Genomic DNA, 24,827 nt, shown 5'->3' on the forward strand with positions numbered 1-24,827 from the left:
TTTCCCTTGACATTTAAGATTTTTGTGCAAACTGAATAAAAACTGTTTGACTCTGTCCTGTCTAATGTACTGTAGAAGTAGTAGAAGTGGTTACTGCATCCTTTCGATCGCAAAAGTTTTATCTACGATCGAGCTGCTTTTCTCGAAATAGCCGTGTGGAATTATGTGAAAATCCTGCAGCACAAAAACAAGCACCACAGGGGCTTTTAACCTGAAACCAGCCACGCTGTTGGGCATAAGTTTGGAACCGAGGTTCAGTCGTCGGCCAGCCGCTAAACCTCATCCCTGCCAATGGCTGTGCCTGGATCCAGCTAGCAAGTTGATTAAACTTTGTGTTGCGTGCATACGTGTGTGTGTGTGTGTGTGTGTGTGTGTGTGTGTGTGTGTCTTAAGTACAGACTCTTTAAATTACGGCCTCACCAGTGCAGAGGCTCAATTAAAGAGTACCGCTGGCTTTGGGAAGTAGAAGTTGAGATTGAAAGGCAGTGGTTCCTTTACTTGTGTATATTGTGTGTTGTGGCAGTGTGCCCTGGCATCACGAACTCAGCCACACACTTTATTTAGACCCAGCAGTTCCTAAAATACACTTGACCACGGAGCAGGGCAATGCACGAATACCGTGCATTTGTGTGGAGGGTGTGTACGAAGAGAGATATTTATCGGATGATTTACGTTCGCGTGGGAGGAAGCGATCGAATCTAACGCCGTTATCTCATTTAGGCTGGCAAGTGTGTATGCGATATCGAGGTAGTTATCAGGACTTGAGTTGCTTCTTTTCCTCTGTGATAAAAGTGCATGGTGTTGAATCACAGGATGTGCACCAAGGCCTTGAGTCACTTCATTAGTTTAACCGTTTGACCCCTGTGTGAGTAAATCAGTGTCGTGTTCTTCGCAGCTTAGACCGAGTCTGGGTGGAGACTACATGATGTCTCACTGGGAGCAGTGGGACACTGTGATGTAATCATGGGCAGATCAAGCACAGGAAGAGAGAGTTACCGGTAGTCAGTGTTTTCCAGATTCACAGTTTACTTACTCCTGGGGCTCGTTTCGAACGGCCGTCATGGATGATTTTTTTGTTTTTGTTTTTGTTTTTGTTTTTGGAGTTTGGAGTCCTATACGGTTATCTTTTTATCTCTATCTTTTCCTTTTTTTTTTCTCTCTTGAAGACAAACATTTCATGCGGTTTGACATATAATGAAGAAAGTGAAACGTACAAACTTAATGACCTGAAGACAAGATGGAAAAAAACCTCACACTGGAGACTCCTTCCATAATTCTTCAATTAAAACTACTATTGCTAACAAATCCATTCATCATTAAAGGTGGGGTCTGCGTTGTTTGAAAGCCAACGTTGACATTTGAAATCACCAAAACGAACACGCCCCTAACCCAAACGGGTCCCACCCCTGTATCGATAGCTCCGCCCACACATACATACGTAACCCAGGCAACTAATGGAAAGAAACGTGTCTTTATCATACAGTAGCTGAAGGGAAGAACAATACGATTGGAGATAAACAAACAAGCAAAAATGACACACAAGTATAATCATGTAAAGGACAAAGGCATATATTAGTTCTGTGTAACAAAACAAAACCAACGTTACTCACCTATCGAGAAGGAAAAAAGCGCCTCGGCGTCTTAAGTAAAGTTGGTCACATATTCACAGATTGGAGTTTCCCGAGTCAATAACTCCTGAGCTAAACACTGTTACTACACAAAACACGGTTGTAGCTGCGTCTCTACATTACTACGATAGAAAAGAGGTGTTATTTGTGTAGTAACAGCGTTTAGCTCAGGAGTTATTGACTCGGGAAACTCCAATCTGTGAATATGTGACCAACTTCCTGCTCCTTCAGTTCTCTCCAGCGCTGGAAAGCTGATCCTATATTAACACGTCCTACTTCTTACCTTATCGTAAGTCTTTCTTCTCTTTCTTTCTTTGTTTTTATCCTCCATGTCAACGTTAAAACCGCTTTCTGCTGATGTCACACATGCGCCCTGAACACTCTCTCCGCCCACATAGACAAGACACGCCCCTTTCTGCTCACTGGCTACACGTTAGTTTTGTTTTTGTTTAGTTTGTCGTCCCGACTCAGTTTTCCGAAGCGTTTCTCAAACAACGGAGACCCCACCTTTAATCTTACGTTATGTGATTTCGTCAGTCCCATTACACCAGAGAGATCACGAATCATTTCTGTACTTATTCGGCCCACTGTCTTTTAACAGCCTGTATTTTTTGTCGTTAGATCGCTGATTTCTTTCTGCAGAGATTTCCTTCGCACTAGTTTACTTGATTGGAAAAATAATCGAATCACACAAATGGCTAACAGAAAACAGCGCCAAGAAATCTCTGCTGACCAGCCAGATGGCAAGAGTTTTGTTTTTTTTTCCAGTATAGATGAAACCATTTCTGTGTGAAGAAGACAAGCCAGACATTTCAGTGATTGATTAATTAATATCAGTGTGTTACGGTTCTGCCCGGTTGTGCATCGCATATCTGTAGATTTGTAATGACACTCGGGGAATCAACATCTCGACTGGAAATAATGTTTAACTGACTCTCAACAAGAGACGAAAGCCTAACATAAACCTAACATTACACGCGCTAATCAGCAAAGCCGCGGACCGAGAGAGAACATAACAAAGGAGTCGGACCCAATAAATCGCACCATCGCACAAAAAGGCGAATTAGCGTTTAATGCCCATGCGAGGTTCAGAATTACTCCAGTATAAAGATTACGCAACCCGGTACTACGTGATAGGCTGAGAAATACGTCACGGCATCTCCCCGTGCACCTCTAGAAAACACTGGGGTTGTGTAATTGCATACTCGTTAACCTTCCAGGTCCAAATGAAATACGTAAGGTGAAGTGAACTCAGTAAACCGACGCGTTTGTTGCATTTTCTACAAAAGGCTCACAGTAATTACTTACCTATGTGCTATTTCTCCTTTTCTTCTCTCGCTCTGTTTCACCGCGACTCGTTCTCGGACGTGAGCTACTCCAGAGCTCTGTGCTCTTTTTTTTTTTTTTTTTTTTTGTAAGGCCTCTGTTGTTAATAAAGTGTCGGAGCACTTTCACTTCTCCGGCACATACCGAGAGCTGCAAAGGCAGAGATAAACAACGATCAAATACAACACACACAAACACGTAGCAGGTTCAGTCCGCCGAGCCGGAAGAGTGACACCTGTCTGCTCGAGAGAGAGCGGGAGTAGATAGGTGATGAGAGAGGGAGAAAGCCGTGCTGTCATTCTGTCCTCTTGTCAATGCGGCTGTGGAACGGCGAGGCACGAGCGTCTGGTCACTGTCAGTACGGGTCAGAGTTTCCCCCTCGCACAACATTTAACAAGTGGAAAATCACTTCCCGCTACTGCAGCTGTCAACATGGCAGTGAAATAGCTAAGGGGGAAAGATAAAGAGATAGAAACTAGCTAGCAAAGGGTAGACAGACGGACAGACAGATAGACAGACAGACAGATAGACAGACAGATAGACAGACAGACAGATAGACAGACAGACGGACAGACAGATAGACAGACAGACAGATATATAGACAGACAGATAGAGAGACAGACAGAAAGATAGACAGACAGATAGATAGATAGACAGACAGAAAGACAGACAGATAGACAGACAGAAAGATAGATAGACAGATAGATAGATAGATAGATAGACAGACAGATAGATAGACAGACAGATAGATAGACAGACAGATAGATAGACAGATAGATAGACAGACAGATAGACAGACAAACGGATAGACAGACAGATAGATAGACAGACAGACAGATAGATAGACAGAAAGATAGATAGATAGATAGACAGACAGATAGACAGACAGATAGATAGACAGATAGATAGACAGATAAATAGACAGACAGATAGACAGACAAACGGATAGACAGACAGATAGATAGACAGACAGACAGATAGATAGACAGACAGAAAGATAGACAGACAGATAGATAGACAGACAGATAAATAGACAGACAGATAGATAGATAGATAGACAGACAGACAGATAAATAGACAGATAGACAGACAGATAAATAGACAGACAGATAGATAGATAGATAGATAGACAGACAGATAGATAGACAGATAGATAGATAGACAGATAGACAGACAGATAGACAGACAAACGGATAGACAGACAGATAGATAGATAGACAGACAGACAGATAGATAGATAGACAGACAGATAGACAGACAGATAGATAGACAGATAGATAGATAGACAGACAGATAAATAGACAAACGGATAGACAGACAGATAGATAGACAGATAGATAGATAGACAGATAGACAGACAGATAGACAGACAAACGGATAGACAGACAGATAGATAGACAGATAGATAGACAGGCAGACAGATAGATAGACAGACAGATAGACAGACAGATGGACAGACAATATGGCAGTGAAAGGCTCAAGGGAGAAAAGGTGGATGAATACAGGATGTAGGGTGAATAGATGGTTGGATAGCTAAATCCAGGATTAGCTATTACAGATGGCTGGTTTGATGAATTGATGGATGGTGTAAATAAATAAGTAGATGGATGAACATCTTGGTTCTCTCTAATGACTAGAAGAGACAGTTTCTAGGTAGACAGACACACGGAAAAAATGTTGATTATTTTCTAGTAATTGTGAGGACATTCTCTGCTCGTGTGTATGTTTTGCTCTTGGTGTGTGTGTGTGTGTGTGTGTGTGTGTGTTTGCTGTAGTAGTGAACCCATGATGTTGGGATGTGGCGTATAGCCCTGCCCTCTTCCATCTGGATCTGCTTAATTCTAACTCACAGACGGAGGCTTTCGGAGCAGAGCAGCGCTGCAATAAAATCAAACACTCACACACTCTTTCTCTCACACACACATATACACAGCTGGATCGCAGGTCATAGCTATTAAGGTGTAGTACATGCAGGAGATCTCTGATTCTCGAAGAGCTTTTGTAATCGTAGCACCATTACCGGGAGAGAAGAGAGAGAGAGAGAGAAAGACAGATTAAGTGAAGAGAGAGCTATGATGTGGTGTTCAGACACAACACTTCCTTCTCACATTTTCCGTATCCATACATATCCGCTTCATCCGGACCCAGAGACCGAGAACGCAGGCCAAGACGCAGGCCGTAAAGGTGTGTGCGTACGCCTGTGCTCACGTTTTGTTTGTGTACTCAACAACTAGTTAATTCAGTTTTGGAAACTGAATTTTTTTTTTTTTATTCACAGTTAAAACATGGCCAAGTTCTAATGGCCACACACACACACACACACACACACACACACACACATACACATGCATTCCTCAGGCCATTAGCTCAGAGGCTCCAGGGACCTGCTGGATCACATCACGAAAATGATCTGGAAAAAATTATTAGTCTTTACTGAAAACATACAGTGAAAGAGAGAGAGAGCGAGAAAGAAAGAAAGAAAGAGAGAGAGAGAGAGAGTTTAATAACATATCAATAACGCCCCTCACTCCATGTCTACTATTTACTCCTCGTGATTTCTGTTCATATCTGTCCAACACACACATGCACACAGTTTTCCCGGTCGGGCTGTAATTAGGTGCTTAGCGTTCTTTAGATGTTTATAGCCGGCTTACACCCATCAGGCAGTATAACTTAATCACAGCACAACAAAAGCAGTCGTATGGTTGTTTATGCTGGCACCTGTTTAGTCAAACAGTCCCCACCTTTAGAGGGCACAGCTCTGTGGCTAATAACCTCGTTAAGCACAGCTAAACTCTCCGAAGAGCCGAGCCGAGGCATGGAAGATTCGGAAAGTGCTGGAAGGAGCAGCTAGTTGTGTCAGTACTCATTTCCATTGTGGCATGGTTGCTTGTTGAGAGCTGAGAGGCTCCATGAGTTAAGGATGGATTTTTTTTTTTGTGCTGCTGCATTCACATTAGGAAAAAGGGAAAAAAAATGCACACACTCACACACTGAAATCCAGGAGTACATTATAACGGCTGATTATTGTCAGCAGCTATTAAAGGTGGGGTCTTTGTTGTTTGAAAGCCAACGTTGACATTTGAAATCACCAAAACAAACACGCCCTTAACCCAAACGGGTCCCACCCCTGTATCGATAGCTCCGCCCACACATACATACGTAACCCAGGCAACTAATGGAAAGAAATGTGTCTTTATCATAGCTGAAGGGAAGAACAATACGATTGCAGATAAACAAACAAGCAAAAATGACACACAAGTATAATCATGTAAAGGACAAAGACATATATTAGTTCTGTGTAACAAAGCAAAACCAACGTTACTCACCTATCGAGAAGGAAAAAAGCGCCTCGGCGTCTTAAGTAAAGTTGGTCACATATTCACAGATTGGAGTTTCCCGAGTCAATAACTCCTGAGCTAAACGCTGTTACTACACAAAACACGGTTGTAGCTGCGTCTCTACATTACTACGATAGAAAAGAGGTGTTATTTGTGTAGTAACAGCGTTTAGCTCAGGAGTTATTGACTCAGGAAACTCCACTCTGTGAATATGTGAACAACTTCCTGCTCCTTCAGTTCTCTCCAGCGCTGGAAAGCTGATCCTATATTAACACGTCCTACTTCTTACCTTATCGTAAACCTTTCTTCTCTTTCTTTCTTTGTTTTTATCCTCCATGTCAATGTTAAAAACGCTTTCTGCTAATGTCACACATGCGCACTGAACACTCTCTCCGCCCACATAGACAAGACACGCCCCTTTCTGCTCATTGGCTACACGTTTGTTTTGTTTTTGTTTTGTTTGCCGGCCCGACTCAGTTTTCCGAAGCGTTTCTCAAACGACGGAGACCCCACCTTTAAGTGCATATCCAATATATCTAAATTTGTTCGTATCTAGTCTGCCCTCATAATAAATAATAACCTCCTTAATGATTTCCTTCCCTAACCCTTCCCCATCTCCCCATCCCTTACTACGGCCCAACTCCAGAGCCAAGACAGCCATCTCCTGGATCTGATTTATGGGATCGAACTCATAGAATTGGCTCCTTCTCACAAACTCTTACGTTTTCAACTTACTCTTTACTTTGGCTGAATTTTTGTGCCACATTGAGAGTCCAGCGATCGGGATGGATCACCTCTCTAAATCCTCAGCTTCCTTTCACTCTAGTAACTCGTGCGCTAGAAAAGTGTTTTTTTAACGCCTGCTCCGTCCTCTAACATCCTCTGGTACTTACAGCATGATGATATTTAGAAAGTCAGGAGATCTTTGGCCAAACATGCACTCGCCAGCGTTTTTACACAAACGCTGCCACGGCGATACGTCGTCTTTTTTGCCTCGTCGTTTAGCTTCGTTAGCTTGGGATGTGACAGGGGAGTAGAACAGATAACTCTAACACTCGGCTCTATCTTAATTCCTCCCCCGATATGTTGGATACGATTCACCGAACTGAGAAAATAAGTAACAATCCTAAATTAACACGACGTACTCAAGGTGTTATTTTCATACCTGCAAACTAGTCGCTTTTCGGCGAAATTGTCATTTGTGTGAATCGTGTAGAACCGCTTCTCTCAGCTGCGTCCGAAACCGCTTACTTCCATCCAATAATTAGGCGAAGTAGTGCTTAGGCGGCGGTTTTGTACGCAGCGTAGTAAACCGTCTATCAAGCTGACGCCTCGCGTCTCTACTTCTAATGACTTTTTATGACGGACGGCAAACCGACTTTTGGTGCGTTCACCGCCACCGACTGGACCGGAGTGCGAAGCACTAGTAAGCAGATGACGCCTCACGTCTCAATCGTCCTCGCGTCTTTTGACCAATCAGCACTCAGAAGCAGGATAAGACAATCACCTATTTCGTCCCTCACTTCAAGGCGCAGGGGACGAACAAAAAGCAATAAAGAGACACATCGCTAAACAACGAAAACAGGCACTTGAAAGGCTTGTGGAGGCCAAAAAACAAAAAAGATAGCAATATTTGTGTTCATCAATTTATTAAGGTTCCAAGGCACTCAAATTCATTCACTCATTCATCTTCTACCGCTTATCCGAACTACCTCGGGTCACGGGGAGCCTGTGCCTATCTCAGGCGTCATCGGGCATCAAGGCAGGATACACCCTGGACGGAGTGCCAACCCATCGCAGGGCACACACACACACACACTCATTCACTCACACAATCACACACTAGGGACACCTTGTCACCTTTTTCACCTCTTGTGAGCTTTGCAGGTATGTATTTTAAAGTACCCGTTCTCACAGATCTCAAAATGTGTTACAGAGCAAGGAGCAGCAACTTCAGGCCATGAACGAAAGCAACAAAGTCTTCCTGTACTGCGCCTTTCTGGATTACAGGTGGGTCCGGACAATAAAACAGCACTTTGGGATGAATGGATAATATAATAGACATGTGAGACTGTGTTTTTCACTGTGGTGTCAGATGAATCAAACACTTTAGGTCATGCTGTTAAAGGTAAATAGTCCTGAGGACGGGAACAGTAACCGATAGCGTTAGCATTATCCGCCTGACGCCGTTAGACTTTATTCCTTCTGTAGATACAGAAGGGATCATTGTGATACAGAAGGTAAACAGACCGCTGTTCCTCGTGTAAAACGTTATCTGATTGTGCTTTACACACCAAAACAAAATACACCAGTTATTTCTTACATTTACTTTCGTGTCAGAGTTTAGATTCCTGCAGGGTTTTTGTCCCATACGTTTTATTTTTTAAAGGATCTTGTGTTAAGAAAAGAGAAATACTGAGAAATCACTTAGGACTCATTTCTGCTGCCAGATTTAGGAGTGCAGGAAGGTTATAAATCACAAGGAACACTGCATGTTTGTTTTGGAGGGAGACTCCTTCCTTCCGCTCCTTTCTCCCTCTGTCTCTCTCTCTCTCTCTCTCTCTCTCTCTCTCTCTCTCTCTCTCTCACACACACACACACACTCTCTTTCTGTCTCTTTCTCTCTCTCTCTCTCTCTCTCTCTCTCTCTCTCTCTCTCTCTCTGTCTGTGTGTGTGTGTGTCTCTCTCTCTCTCTCTCTTCTCTCTTCTGTCTCTTCTCTGTTTCTCTCATTCTCTGTCTCTCTCTCTCTGTCTCTCACTCTCTGTCTCTCTCCTTCTCTCTCTCTCTCTCTCTCTCTCTCTCTCTCTCTCTTTCCTCTCTCTCTCTGTCTCTCTCTCTCTCTTTCACTCTCTTTCTGATTCTCTCTCTCTGTCTCTCTCTCTCTCACACACTCTCTCTTTGTCTCTGTGTGTGTGTCTCTCTCTCTCCTCTCTTCTGTCTCTCACTCTCTGTCTCTCTCTGTCTCTCTCTCTTTTCTCTCTTTCTCTCTCCTTTCTCTCTCTCTCTCTCTCTCTCTCTCTCTCTCTCTCTCTCTCTCTCTCTCTCTCTCTCTCTCACTCTCTTCTCTTTCTCTGTCTCTCTCTCTTTCTCTCTCTCTTCCTCTCTGTCACTTTCTCTCTGTCTCTCTGTCTCTTCTCTTCCTCTCACTCTCTCTCTGTCTCTTTCTCACTCTCTGTCTCTCTCCTTCTCTCTTGCTCTCTCTCTCCTCTCTCTCTTCTCTGTCTCTCTCTCTCCTTCTCTCTTGCTCTCTCTCTCCTCTCTCTCTTCTCTGTCTCTCTCTCTCTTCTCTCTCTCTGTCTCTCTCTCTCTCTCTCTCTCTCTCTCTCTCTCTCTCTCGTCTGGGGGTTATTTAATGGAATTTCACTGGTCTAAGATGGACAGGAGGCCGTCCCCGGGAAACGAGGGAATGTCTGTGCTTGGAAAGATAGCTGCAGCTGCAAATTAGATAAGACTAAATATGCACAAAACCTAAGCAGAGTCTGTATCTAATCACTGAAATTAGGTTTCAGACTGGCTTCATATTTCTGTGTGGTGTTGCCTGATCACTGAGCTCAGAAGTCATATCTCCTTTTCAGCATATGCTTGTAATATTTAAGCAGTTGTCCGTCAAGCCAAGTAAGGTAAAATGCTACACAGCTTGACGTAAACGTGTCCGTAACATCCATGCTAGCTATCGTTATTGCTATCGTTAATATTATTTGCACATTTTATGTTTAAGGAAGCTTAACTGACCAAAAAAACGGCAAGCGACGGAAGCTCGGAGTACGGATCCTCGGTCCGTTATAAAGGAGGCCAGAAATAGCGTCGTCTCGGTGGCAGTGTTTAGCGCGAGCCATTATTAGAAGTTTATTTATATGAAGAAAGCGTCGCCGTGTGTAACTGAACTTTTACTTTTGTTTAAATACGTGCTACTTATTTGTGCGCCGGATAAACATGCTGTGACACAGATGTTCACCCTTGGATTATAGTGTGAGTCCTTAAGAAGCTGTGTATCTAAATAAAGACTGTAATGCACGTGTGTGTGTTGTGTGTGTGTGTGTGTTTCAGCTCTAAGGAAGGCGTATGGTCCAACAACGGCTGTCTGAGAGCTGGAGGTAACCTTTCCTACTCTGTCTGCGTGTGCAACCACCTGACCAACTTTGCCATCCTCATGCAGGTGGTTCCTGTGGAGGTGAGAATAATCCACTTATCCACTTGGCTCGAAACTGTGGTCTAAAAAAGGCACAAGTCAAACAACGGGGCGAATCCAATGCAGATAAACCTGATCAGAACCACAGAGAAAGCAAAAGGGACAGGAAAAATACAACAGGGAAATAAGGGGCTTTTTACACCTGGTGACTTCATGTGTTTTCTGTGATCAGATATCTACCCGATGGTAAAAAGACCAGGTCTAAATGCCCTCAGAAACGTTTTCCAGACGGATATAAATCCGACGGTACAAACCACTTCAGGAGGTGGTCTGGGACGCGTTTCAGATGAAACTGGACAGGTGTAAATGAATGTGGTTGTTCAAGCCACATACGTCAGCGCTTTACTCCTCCCAAACGGAAGTACGTCACTCGCGGGTGATCTTTCACCCAGGCGTCTCGTCGGGTCTTAAAACGCGCTGCTGCCGTCAGCGAAAACGCAGCAAACAGTAAACACTGTTTATTGTAGCATAAACGTCGTAACGAGTTTTTCGTCTACTTTTTGATCGCGTTCTGAAAACCACACACACCAAAACGTGTTCCGTTTCAATTACCCCGGAAATGAGGTAAAATATATTTGCGTTTTGGGCGGGAGCAGAAAGATCGAATCGATATCCGATTCGCCGAGACGCGTTTATGTGGCCTGATGTAAATGGAACAGTTTTAACACATCAGATAGCTATCGGATCAGAGACAACACACGAAGTGACCGGGTGTAAAAAGGCCCTAAGACTTAAATTCGAAAGAACTGAACTGAAAGAAAATAAAGAATAAATAAAAACAGGAAACAGGCGTGTTAGAGTTCAGGTGAGTGTAAAGTCCAAGCTTTACAGAGATTAGGACGGTGAGAGCAACGGCTCCTGGATGAAGAGTGCAGTTATTGACGGTGAACAGACGAGTAGTGACAGCAGGTGGTTAATACATTGTAGTGCTCTAAATGTCTAACAGTACTCATTGTGCAAATTTATACTGTAAGTAACACACAACTACGAAGCGAAAAGGTTAGAAGCTGCAGTTCACTCTTTTTCCATCTGTGTTAGTTTTTTTTGTTTTTTTTTTGAAGGTTTTTTATTTCTACTTTCTCACAACAAATTAAACAAATTGGTAATTTGTTTATTTCCCAAAAAGAACGATGCCGTCGTCCATTTTTCCAGAGACGCCAGTCCGCATGTATAAATTAGCTCGTGTGCACTACTCAGAGAAACAGCGCCAGATCACGCTGATAAACAACTACTGTAGCGATTCGATTAACAACCGCGTAAATTAAAACAATATCTGGAATCGAGACGAGATCTAGATCGAGAGACGTCTTGTATCGTTTCGGCAAAATAATTCATTTCCATTCATTTTGCCATATCAGCGAAATCTAAGTGATAAAATGAAGTAGGATTTCGCAGGATCTCGCTGTTAGCTGTGTCCTGTAATAACTATAACCATCAGTACACCCCGTGTTTTCTTTTACAAATTAAAACACAACGCGTCAGAACTACATTTATCAGACAAATCCAAATAGTTTAATAAGTTTCAACTCTTGTCACGATGACACGTCCGAAACAGATATGATATATAAAGAGGTCTATCGTGAAGATGTTCGTTTCATTTTCAGACCCCTCGTATTATTTATCCTGTCTGATATGGTTTAGTTTATTTTTGTTAAGTAGCCTAACAGCCTGATTTCAAAACACTGCATGTAGAGTGGCGCTGATTATTTATACAGCAGATGTTACTGGTCTCAGCTGTATAATCGTTTAATGACCACGTCCACAGCTACACCAACAGCTCTTCACTATCCGTTAGGCAGCTTTTAATCAAATCTCTTATTTTTCTACTTGTTTTTTTTTTTTTTTTTTTGTGATATTATTTATTTCAGTTGGACTCACATAACAATATTAAAGGTGGGGTGCACGTCGTTTGAGAAATGCTTCTGAAAACCGAGTTGGGCCGACAAACAAAACAAACGCGTAGCCAATGAGCAGAAAGGGGCGTGTCTTGTCAATATGCGGCGGAGAGAGTGTTCAGTGCGCATGTGTGACATTAGCAGAAAGGGGCGTGTCTTGTCAATATGCGGCGGAGAGAGTGTTCAGTGCGCATGTGTGACATTAGCAGAAAGGGGCGTGACTTGTCAATATGCGGCGGAGAGAGTGTTCAGTGCGCATGTGTGACATAAGCAGAAAGGGGCGTGTCTTGTCAATATGCGGCGGAGAGAGTGTTCAGTGCGCATGTGTGACATTAGCAGAAAGGGGCGTGTCTTGTCAATATGCGGCGGGAGAAAGTGTTCAGTACGCATGTGTGACATTAGCAGAAAGGGGCGTGTCTTGTCAATATGGGCGGAGAGAGTGTTCAGTGCGCATGTGTGACATTAGCAGAAAGGGGCGTGTCTTGTCAATATGGGCGGAGAAAGTGTTCAGTACGCATGTGTGACATTAGCAGAAAGGGGCGTGTCTTGTCAATATGAGGCGGAGAGAGTGTTCAGTGCGCATGTGTGACATTAGCAGAAAGGGGCGTGTCTTGTCAATATGAGGCGGAGAGAGTGTTCAGTACGCATGTGTGACATTAGCAGAAAGGGGCGTGTCTTGTCAGTATGCGGCGGAGAGAGTGTTCAGTGCGCATGTGTGACATTAGCAGAAAGGGGCGTGTCTTGTCAATATGGGCGGAGAGAGTGTTCAGTGCGCATGTGTGACATTAGCAGAAAGGGGCGTGTCTTGTCAATATGGGCGGAGAGAGTGTTCAGTGCGCATGTGTGACATTAGCAGAAAGGGGTTGAAACATGGCGGGTAAAAACTAAAAAGGCTTACGATAAGGCAAGAAGCAGGACCCGTGTTAATATAGGATCAGCTTTCCAGCTCTGGAGAGAACTGAACGTTTTGAAACGTGAAACAGAGCTAAACTTTTCACGGCACAACACACAGTACTACAAAAACACATCTGTATTATCATAGTATTACTCATTGTGTTCATTTATTGATAAAAATATCCCCTCGGCCAGCCGCCCCAGCAGGTTCCGCCATAATAGTCGCCTGGGTTATGTACGTATCTGTGGGGCGGAGCTAAAACACGGGTGACACCCATTTGGGTAAAGGGACGTGTTTGTTTTGGAGATTTCGAATGTCAACATTGGCTTTCAGAGATCGTACACCCCACCTTTAACGGCATAACCAATAATGACTATAAATTATAACACTACGAATGTTCATACAGCACGAGTCTATACTGTATATAGGCATCAGTTTACCTGACATTTGTTTTATATTTTTATTCCTTATTTGGTAATATTCCAGGAACTCAAGTGCCTCAGTGCTAATTGATGTGGTTAGGTTGATTTTGGAGTCCAGTCAGCGGTCCACCAACATGGTCGGAGCAGCGTTCCTGAGACCCGTGTGTCCCGAGTAAGGAAGGAACGGGGGAGCACGCATTAAAGGGGGTTTTTGCAGGCGAGCGTCCATAGAGTGTGGTTAAGTGTGCGCCATATGAACTACAAATTCTGCTAGCGTTATCACTACAGAGCCATATTTCACCGTAGCACTAGTCTATTTTAAGCTTTTTTGGATTGGTGAGAAACAGTAAGGTACAGTCCTCTGAGACGTTTATCAGTCTTCGCCAAGCTCACTTTCTCAGACATTAAGGTCAGGTCTCAGTAGGAATCTCCAAAAAAATAGTTTCATCGCCGAATCAGACGCTTAACTCTGTTTTAACAGACGACGAGCCAAAAGCCTACGAGTTATGATTGGCCAAAGGGCTCACTAAATCTCACCGAGAGTTTAGAGCAGATGACATTTTGGAAGAAGATGAGAGGTTTCTCAAGCGACGGAGAAAGAGAGGAACAGAGAGAGGGCGTATATTTTTTATCTGGTTAATTTGACGCTCGGCATTGTGCGTGAAAGCGTCTCACGGGAGGCCGAGTGTGTGGGCTGAGGAGTATCGTGGACCAGAGGAGACCGTCAGCTCATAAATAACAAAGCGGTTAGGAGACACTGAATAAGAGCCGTGGTATGGCTAGATATATCCAGGATAAATGTTTCAGCACATTTATTTATTAATCAATCAAGGATGTCAATGAACGGGGTATTTAGCTCTGCTCTTGTTGGTGAAAAGTGCACATGTACATGTCCTGGCTCTTCTGTATAACATCAGCAAGGTTAGGATTGTGTCTGAAGCCTTTGTTGTTAATCACCCATAGTGGCTGAGTATGTTTTTCGACAAGAAAAACACACCGGCCAAGCGCTTTTTTTTCCACCCGTTATAGTCTGTAGACATTTTTTATTCTCTCGTGCTGTTAACAATTAAAACGCCTCGTGCTGAGTTTTGTGTTCCAGACATTTCATCAGGTTACTTGTATCATAGGAAGGTGAGTGAGTGAGTGAGTGAGTGACGTGACGTACGGCTAAGTACGGTGACCCATACTCAGAATTCGTTCTCTGCATTTAACCCATCCAAAGTGCACACACACACACAGCAGTGAACACACACACACACCGTGAACACACACCCGGAGCAGTGGGCAGCCATTTATGCTGCGGCGCCCGGGGAGCAGTGGGGGTGGTTCGGTGCCTTGCTCAAGGGCACCTCAGTCGTGGTATTGCTGGCCCGAGACTCGAACCAACAACCTTAGGGTTAGGAGTCAAACTCTCTAACCATTAGGTCACGCGAGACGTGGGGAAGTGTAGATGAACCGCGATTCATCTACATGATATTTTCTGCTTTGCTTCGAATCGCTGTAATTAATGGTGAAACACGTCCCAGCATTGTACACTAGTCTTACATCACATAGTATCATGTGCTTTCAAATCAGGGAGTCAATAAGCACGGTTTTGATGTGTCCTGTATGCTTAGTCAGGGATCGTCACCCAAAACAACTCCCAAAGACCAAACAACGATTTTACAAAAGGAACCAATTTATTCTGGACACCCGGGTTCTGTGCAGCTACAACTTATTTTAGATTCGTAAATAAAATCTGTCACCAATCAGAACCTGATCCAGCTGAGATTCTAAACTCTGCTCGTCTTAAGGCTTTAATTAGCGGTTTGCCGCAGCCTTCCAGGCCGAGGGAATCATCCCTTTTTGGACACACATACAGGAGATATTCTGGGCTCTCCATAATCACGAAGCAGGAGGAAGTTCTAGCGTACATCACGTCCAGCTACGGGAACAATCGTTTTATGAGAACACGCCACCTCAGAGGAAAATAAAATGTTTTCATTCTCAGACTTCAGCATGGAACTTTACCGAAAATGAAATGCAGTATATTGTATTTCAATATGTTTATTTCTTCTCTTTTATTTATTTTTTTTTTTTTTAAACTGATCTCGAGTTTATTATTTGCATGCAGACGAGCCTGAAGGAAGTCTCCGGGTGATCCGATTTCTCCGAAGCCCATCGGGCAGAAATAATACTCCGAGTACCTGAGCTTGAAATTTAGCGCAGAATGATGATCAAAGCAGAGACAGTTAGGCATATAATTCATTTCACAGTGACTTCAGTGGGTGATTCGGTTGATATCTTACCCCGAAGCGCTACCGTTAGAGCAACATCTATTTTTCCGAGCAGTTCGTAATGATGAATTCACCAGATGTCAGGATTAAACATCTATGGTTTAAAATGGATGTATAAAAAAAATAAATAAATAAAAGGTCTTCCGGCCTTTCTTAACTTTATCATTACACGTATGTAAAGTAACCGGATCAGTCGAGTATAGCCTTCGACTTTGCATTGAATTAGAGAGAATTTCAGCGTTTATTCGGCTCACGTCACCCCGACCTTCCTGCGGTTTCTGACCTTTTCGGTGGCTCTGTCTGCTGAATAAAGTCGACCTATTTATAACACATTTGCATAAGTATTCATCCAAAAAAAAAACAATGTGGTTTTGTTCAAGCAACAACAGTGTGGAATCGGTGGTTGGAAGAGAGAACCGTGCAGCTGCTCTTAATTAGTTTCCCGTGTACTTATCTGATGTGGTAACGATTCCACTTATATACAGTATGATATAAAGGGTTTTGATCTAATGTTTAATCGGACGCCAGCGTTTCAAACAAAATCTACCGTCAATACTCAGACAGGATACGTTTTCCAGAAATATGTCTGTTAAAGGTGGGGTGCACGTCGTTTGTGAAAACCGAGTCGGGCCGACAAACAAAACAAACGTGTAGCCAATGAGCAGAAAGGGGCGTGTCTTGTCAATATGCGGCGGAGAGAGTGTTCAGTGCGCATGTGTGACATTAGCAGAAAGGGGCGTGTCTTGTCAATATGCGGCGGAGAGAGTGTTCAGTGCGCATGTGTGACATTAGCAGAAAGGGGCGTGTCTTGTCAATATGCGGCGGAGAGAGTGTTCAGTGCGCATGTGTGACATTAGCAGAAAGGGGCGTGTCTTGTCAATATGGGCGGAGAGAGTGTTCAGTGCACATGTCTGACATTAGCATAAAGGGGCGTGTCTTGTCAAAATGCGGCGGAGAGAGTGTTCAGTGCGCATGTGTGACAGAAGAAAGGGGGTTGTCTTGTCAATATGTGGCGGAGAGAGTGTTCAGTGCGCATGTGTGACATTAGCAGAAAGGGGCGTGTCTTGTCAATATGTGGCGGAGAGAGTGTTCAGTGCGCATGTGTGACATTAGCAGAAAGGGCCATGTCTTGTCAATATGCGGCGGAGAGAGTGTTCAGTGCGCATGTGTGACATTAGCAGAAAGGGGCGTGTCTTGTCAATATGTGGCGGGAGAAAGTGTTCAGTACGCATGTGTGACATTAGCAGAAAGGGGCGTGTCTTGTCAATATGCGGCGGAGAGAGTGTTCAGTGCGCATGTGTGACATTAGCAGAAAGGGGCGTGTCTTGTCAATATGCGGCGGAGAGAGTGTTCAGTGCGCATGTGTGACATTAGCAGAAAGGGCCGTGTCTTGTCAATATGTGGCGGAGAGAGTGTTCAGTGCGCATGTGTGACATTAGCAGAAAGGGGCGTGTCTTGTCAATATGCGGCGGAGAGAGTGTTCAGTGCGCATGTGTGACATTAGCAGAAAGGGGCGTGTCTTGTCAATATGGGCGGAGAGAGTGTTCAGTGCGCATGTGTGACAGCAGAAAGGGGCGTGTCTTGTCAATATGCGGCGGAGAGAGTGTTCAGTGCGCATGTGTGACATTAGCAGAAAGGGGCGTGTCTTGTCAATATGTGGCGGGAGAAAGTGTTCAGTACGCATGTGTGACATTAGCAGAAAGGGGCGTGTCTTGTCAATATGCGGCGGAGAGAGTGTTCAGTGCGCATGTGTGACATTAGCAGAAAGGGGCGTGTCTTGTCAATATGTGGCGGGAGAAAGTGTTCAGTACGCATGTGTGACATTAGCAGAAAGGGGCGTGTCTTGTCAATATGGGCGGGGAGAGTGTCCAGTGCGCATGTGTGACATTAGCATAAAGGGGCGTGTCTTGTCAATATGGGCGGAGAGAGTGTTCAGTGCGCATGTGTGACATTAGCAGAAAGCGATTGAAACATTGACATGGAGGATAAAAACAAAAAGCGAAAAAAAGGCTTACGATAAGGCAAGAAACAGGACCCGTGTTAATATAGGATCAGCTTTCCAGCTCTGGAGAGAACTGAACGTCTTCCGCGTGAAACGGAGCTAAACTTTTCACGGTACAACACACAGTACTACAAAAACACATCTGTATAACTATAGTATTACTCATTTACTGATAAAAATATCGGGTTATGTACGTATGTGTGGGGCGGAGCTAAAACAGAGGTGACGCCCATTTGGGCTAGGGGCGTGTTTGTTTAGGTGATTTCAAATGTCAACATTGGCTTTTAAACATCGTGCACCGCACCTTTAATTGAGTGATCCACAAGGTATAAGCGATTCATCCCAGAGACAGGCACGTCTTCAATAATGTAGGATCAACACACTAAACATTCCACGCACACTACACACATCTTGTTTTAATTCAAACTGATTGTTTGAGCTTTATCTTCATTTTGTTGTAGGTGTTGTAGGTGTTGTAGGTGTTGTAGGTGTGCGAGTCTGCGTTTTCTGCTATGTTTATTGATCAGGGTTTTGAACTCACAGTACCTGTGTAGATTTTGGGTTTCCCACAGGGATTAACCCGAATCTTTACCAACATGCCAGTGTATCACTTGGGGTTATTTCCCCAGGTCATGTTATAGAAGGTGAAATACAACATCGTTTTTAATGATTCCGTTCGGTGATACGCAGCTCAGCAAGAGTCATCAGGTGGCGCTCTCCACCATCACCTATGTGGGCTGCTCCATCTCCATCTTCTGTCTGGCCATCACCCTGGTCACCTTCGCTGTGCTGTCGTGAGTATGCTAGCTTTGAGTAAAGAGTACAATCATGTACTCGCTGTCTCTGTACACGCTTATAATGCGTGTGTGTGTGTGTGTGTGTGTGTGTAGATCCGTGAGCACCATCCGAAACCAGCGCTATCACATCCACGCTAACTTGTCCTTCGCCATCCTGGTGGCCCAGATCCTTCTGCTCATCAGCTTCCGCTTTGAACCCGGGACCGTAAGTATCTTCCGCTTCATTATTCTCGTTCCGTTCTTCTCTTATTCCAGACATGTTTCCCAGCATTGGTACCTTAGCAGCGGACGTTTTAATGTCTGTGAGCTCACATCCCGAGTTTCATAAAAAAGTAAAGGTCTACCCTTAAGGGGGAAACCCTTAATTTTCTCAGGGTCTCTGACCCTTTGTTTCCTTCCATGTTGGGGCATGAGAAAAAAAACAATTGCCTCCCTGGAGATTAATAATGCTAAAAGTAAGAGTGAAAATTTGAGTTCCACGAGAGCCGTACTTTCTTTGTTTCCATTGTGTTTATGTAACGGCCATAGAGATAATTCCCTTAGGAGTTCATGAGCAACGGCTGGATCTCAGTTAAAGTCAGACTCCATCCTGATGCGCGTTCTGAGCGACTGGACGACACATCAGCCAGACAGTTGTAATCAACATTTCCCCGGTCATGATGCCTATTACTACTGAGTGCTTACAGCAAATACAATTATGTCCCTATCGCAGCAGGATGTTTTCTTCTACAGCGATAACAGGAGATGTCTTGTTACTGCGAATCGTCCGGGCGAAAGTAAAGTTAGACGAATGTGCTGATCTTCTCGCATGCCTCCAGCGGGGCCGTCAGACGGATTCGATAAAGCGCCAGAGTGATTTAATTTCCTCAGCTCAGATCTCCCTTCTGAGGACGTGACCGCTCTCACTCCCGGAGCAGAGCATAATGTCATTTCATTACACATCTCTACTGGATATAAACTCTGTGCCTCCGTTTCCCTGCGCCTGATTTATACGCCGTGATGAGTTTATAAGAACAGACAAATACAGCAGACGGTCAGTAGAGTCGGAGAAGAAGCCGCGTTTCACCCGGTAGGTGTGCAGGTAGAGCTTATTTAGCGATGCTCGGTGTTCGTTAAAGGTGGGGTCTCCATTGTTTGAGAAATGCTCCAGAAAACTGCATCGGGCCTCCAAACAAAACAAAAACAAAACTAACGTGTAGCAAAAACACATTTGTATTACCATAGTAACAGTTGCCCCAGCAGGTTCCCGCCATAATACTTGTCTGGGTTATACATGGGTTATACTTGTCTGGTGTATGTGTGGGGTGGAGCTATCAAAACGGGGTGGGACCCATTTGGGTTAGGGGCGTGTTAGTTTTGGTGATTTCAAATGTCAACATTGGCTTTCAAACGACGGAGACCTCACCTTTAATCATCCTGTCAGTTTGTGGTTGGTGAACTGCTTCTCAACCGATTAGTGACCCATAAGAGTTAAAAAAAAAAAACGTCATGCTTTCTACACTGAGCAAAATCACACACGCTGCCATGCACCAGGAATGCAAACGATATCCAGTTTGCAGCGGAGCTCCGACGGCCTCTTTCCGTTTAGGTTTTTGGGGTAGTTTCAGTGTGTAATGTAATCGTATACCTGTATTCCTCCCCTCACCGTTACTTTTAAAGCCCCACAGTGTATAACTGCTCAGTTACCTCTGACTCTTTCTTCTCTGTCCTTTAGTTGCCTTGTAAGGTCATGGCAGTGCTGCTTCACTTCTTCTTCCTGTGCGCATTCGCCTGGATGCTGGTGGAGGGGCTTCATCTCTACAGCATGGTGATCAAAGTGTTCGGCTCCGAGGGCAGCAAACACTTCTACTACTACGGGATAGGCTGGGGTGGGTTTTTTTATGTTTTTTTTTTCACAAACAAAGCAACAACGTGGACATTTGTAAATGTTCAGTTAAATCATAGCGAGATGAAGAATTTGGCAAATTCTTTAATTATACCACTAATGCTGGTTTGTCTAAATTATAGACTGGTTTATTCACTAACTCTAAAGGACCAATTGTGTGTATGTGTGTGTGTGTTTGTGTGTGTGTTTGTGTGTGTGTATGTGTTTATGTGTGTGTGTTTATGTGTGTGTGTGTTTATGTGTGTGTTTGTGTGTGTGTGTGTGTGTTTATGTGTGTGTGTGTTTATGTGTGTGTTTATGTGTGTGTATTTAAGTGTGTGTTTATGTGTGTGTTTGTGTGTGTGTGTGTTTGTGTGTGTGTGTTTGTGTGTGTGTGTTTATGTGTGTGTGTGTTTATGTTTGTGTGTGTGTGTGTTTGTGTGTGTTTATGTGTGTGTTTATGTGTGTGTTTGTGTGTGTGTGTTTATGTGTGTTTGTGTGTGTGCTTATGTGTGTGTTTATGTGTGTGTGTGTGTGTGTTTATGTGTGTGTGTTTATGTGTGTGTGTATTTATGTGTATGTTTATGTGTGTGTGAGTGTGTGTGTGTGTTTGTGTGTGTGTGTTTATGTGTGTGTGTGTGTGTGTGTGTGTGTTTATGTGTGTGTGTGTGTGTGTGTGTGTGTTTGTGTGTGTGTGTTTATGTGTGTGTGTGTGTGTGTGTGTGTGTGTGTGTGTGAACACTTGAGTGGGAGGTCATTACTCATTATGACCTGTATGAGATGTTACTACACCAAAGAGCCATAAACTTTGTAGGAATGTTTTGCTAACGCTGCTGTCGCTGTTAATCACCAAGGTGTTCTCAGACATGTAGATAATTTAATGAACATATGTTCTTTTTCTCTCATCTCTTTCTTTTCCACACACTCTCTTTCTTTTTCTTGTTTGTTTTTTTTTTAAACCAAGGAATCCTTAAAACATTAATCGCTTGCACGTGTTCACAACAACCGTGAAAGTCGAACCGAGCTACGGGGTTTTGTACTGTAAGTAAACCCATTATAGTTTATGAAATATCTGAAAGTATTTATTGGTTTCTATGGTTACACACGTTAGAATGAGTCAGTAAAAATGTTCCTACTTAGACCTTTAGTCATTCCCTCAGAATGGAGGCTCTCTCTTTCTAAATGTCGTCTGACAAACATTCGCAGCTCTTTATTTGTGGCAGCGCCGACCGAGCCGGCGTCGTTCCAGCGGTTCCTATTATAGTTATTAGGACACGATCGTAAAGGTCCTGATCGTTCTTTAGCTGTTTCAGCACGGTATTTTTAGCCTCGGGAATGTGTTTGATCCTTCGCTTTTAATTTTCGTCTCTTTGATTCGCCATCGCTCAATCCCGGCCCGCTCAATTCTGCCCACTCGTGACCCTTTATGTTTATGTTTAGACGCTAAAATCAACGTACAGAACAAGGAGCCATTTGATACCAGTTTCCCTCAAGAAATTAACACTCATTAGCACACATGGGATCTCCTGTTACACTTCTCTACTCAACATTTTACACATCTGGGATATAAAAGGTGAAATTCTCTCTTGTTGTTTGTCCTCAGGGTCCCCAGTGGTCATATGCCTCGTGTCTATTACGTCCTCGCTGAGCAGTTACGGAGAAGACGGAAAGTGAGTAACGCCGGATCGGTGGAGTCGAATAAGCGCCGAAGAGTTTATTGTCATGACGTGACTATTTTTTCTGAGCGATTCTCAGTGTTTACTTTAAAAAGGGATAATAAATAGATGCCGAACAGAACATTTTAGTTACGATTTATTGTAATCATACGACCGGAATCGCTCTCCGCACACGGCGTGTGTGTGTGTGTGTGTGTGTGTTGAAAAGAGGCAATAAATAGACGTAGACGTGTTTAGATTTACTTTTCCTTTCAACCCCATAACTATGGCTCGCGTTTGCGCGGCTCTGTTGATCGGCGTATGTTTCAGAGACAGGAGATGGAAAGTATCTAATATCTAAGGCTTAACTGTTTCAAAGTTCTTTTAATGTCAGCCAAACAAGTATTAGCTCGATACGGCGTCATGTGTCGGGTAAAAATAGTGAAGGCTGTTGTTAATACTCGACTCGGTATCATACACAAGAAACAACTAATATGATGTTTTTTCCTGTAGTGAAGAATTAGTAGCGTCAGAACATTGTCCTCAGTGTTGCGGTGTATATTAGTAGATAAACGGACGTGAAAGCGTTACGAGTGTTTTGTCTTTCTCGGTCCGTGCCGTCCAGCTGCTGGCTGTCTCTGAAGAACGGCGCTATATGGGCTTTCGTAGCTCCTGCTCTGTTCGTCATTATGGTAAGTTTGAGCGCAAGCTTACAGTCACACACCTCATCCTCTATATGTGTCGCACACCTCATCCTCTAGATATGACCGAGCGATTGCACGAAAGTGCTTTACATATTTATCCTGTTTATAAAAAGCAAGGAGTAAAACACAAAGGGACATGATGTCATAGGGAAAGGGTCCACGCCTGGACGGTGCGTTACGACCCGACTCGACACGTAGTTACCGTTACAACCCTCAAGCTGTTTACTGTCTCTTAATACAACACCAGATCATCAAGGATCAACACTTTACATTTGTTAATAATAATAATAATAATAATAATAATAATAATAATAATAATACTTTGTGCTTTTCAGCTATTTACAGCTGCATTTAAAGGTGGGGTCTCCGTTGTTTGAAGGCTAATGTTGACATATAAAATCACCAAAACAAACACGCCCCTAACCCAAACGGGTCCCACACCTGTATCGATAGCCCCGCCCACACCTACATACGTAACCCAGGCAACCAATGGAAAGAAACGTGTCTTTATCATAGCTGAAGGGAAGAACAATACGATTGCAGATAAACACTCTCTCTCTCTCACTCATCTTCTACCGCTTATCCGAACTACCTCGGGTCACGGGGAGCCTGTGCCTATCTCAGGCGTCATCGGGCATCGAGGCAGGATACACCCTGGACGGAGTGCCAACCCATCGCAGGGCACACACACACACTCTCATTCACTCACACACTACGGACAATTTTCCAGAGATGCCAATCAACCTACCATGCATGTTTTTGGACCGGGGGAGGAAACCGGAGTACCCGGAGGAAACCCCCGAGGCACGGGGAGAACATGCAAACTCCACACACACAAGGCGGAGGCGGGAATCGAACCCCGACCCTGGAGGTGTGAGGCAAACATGCTAACCACTAAGCCACCGTGTTCCCCTGCAGATAAACAAACAAGCAAAAATGACACACAAGCGTAATCATGCAAAGGACGGACCGGAGCGTCTTATTCCACTCATGTCAGTTATAGATGAACGACACGTTGCACATTTTAGCGGTTTACTTAGTTCCTGTCTTCAGCTACATTCTATAACTGAGATAAACAGTCTTTCCCTCAGCATCTCTCTCACATAACTGTGCATTTCAGGTGAACATCGGTATCCTTATCGCTGTGACGAGGATCATCTCCAGAATCAGTGCAGAGAACTACAAAGTACAAGGAGACGCTAACTCTGTTAAGTGAGTGTCGAACAAATCAGGGCCTAAAAAAGTAATGGTGTCATTACTGACATATTATTATTAGTAGTAGTATGAAGATATCCATCATTTATTACACAACAGTCATAGCAGCCGGTCGTCCTGGAATCCACCTTTATATCCAGCAAATATATATAATTACAACATTTACTGGAAAAAAAGATCATTAACGGATAGGGTTGGGTATCAAAAGAAATTTTCCGGTTCTGATTCCGATTCCATAATAAAATAAATGTGTAAAATAATGCACAATACTTAAACAACTACATTTGTGTTTATTAATCACTCTTTAAATATTTTAAACAGAGCATTTCAATTCATATCAATTTAAATTGAAATAAATCCAACATCAAATTTAACATCCAGAATTACAACTTAGCAAAACAGTTAGCAATTTTTCTGAAGGAACATTAACACGTCTGCTTTCTCTGGGAGAAGACGAGACCTTTCCTGGCTTATTGTATCTCCAGCTGTGGAGAAAACCCTCTCAGAGGGGGGAGATTTGCTTCATTGTTGTAGCTTTGGAAATGAATCCACACTTTAGACTTTTTTTTTTAGACATGATTAACACACAGCGTACCTCAGCACAGCAGCGCGAGTG

General features: G+C 43.6%; 1 protein-coding gene across 6 annotated transcripts in view; it reads left to right on the top strand.

Moving 5' to 3' along the window:
- The window catches only part of adgrd1 (adhesion G protein-coupled receptor D1), a 63,139-nt gene that overhangs the window by 33,691 nt on the left and 4,621 nt on the right, over positions 1 to 24,827 (top strand). For all 6 annotated transcript variants that reach the window (XM_060881481.1, XM_060881483.1, XM_060881479.1 and 3 more), the window contains 8 exons: positions 8,232 to 8,305; positions 10,345 to 10,468; positions 18,667 to 18,770; positions 18,867 to 18,978; positions 20,488 to 20,641; positions 22,241 to 22,307; positions 22,918 to 22,984; positions 24,117 to 24,208. In XM_060881481.1, coding sequence (XP_060737464.1) covers positions 8,232 to 8,305; positions 10,345 to 10,468; positions 18,667 to 18,770; positions 18,867 to 18,978; positions 20,488 to 20,641; positions 22,241 to 22,307; positions 22,918 to 22,984; positions 24,117 to 24,208 — 794 coding nt within the window. The remainder of the gene's footprint in view (positions 1 to 8,231; positions 8,306 to 10,344; positions 10,469 to 18,666; positions 18,771 to 18,866; positions 18,979 to 20,487; positions 20,642 to 22,240; positions 22,308 to 22,917; positions 22,985 to 24,116; positions 24,209 to 24,827) is intronic.

The sequence above is a fragment of the Tachysurus vachellii genome, chromosome 11, assembly GCF_030014155.1.
Source record: "Tachysurus vachellii isolate PV-2020 chromosome 11, HZAU_Pvac_v1, whole genome shotgun sequence".
Classification (NCBI taxonomy): domain Eukaryota; kingdom Metazoa; phylum Chordata; class Actinopteri; order Siluriformes; family Bagridae; genus Tachysurus; species Tachysurus vachellii.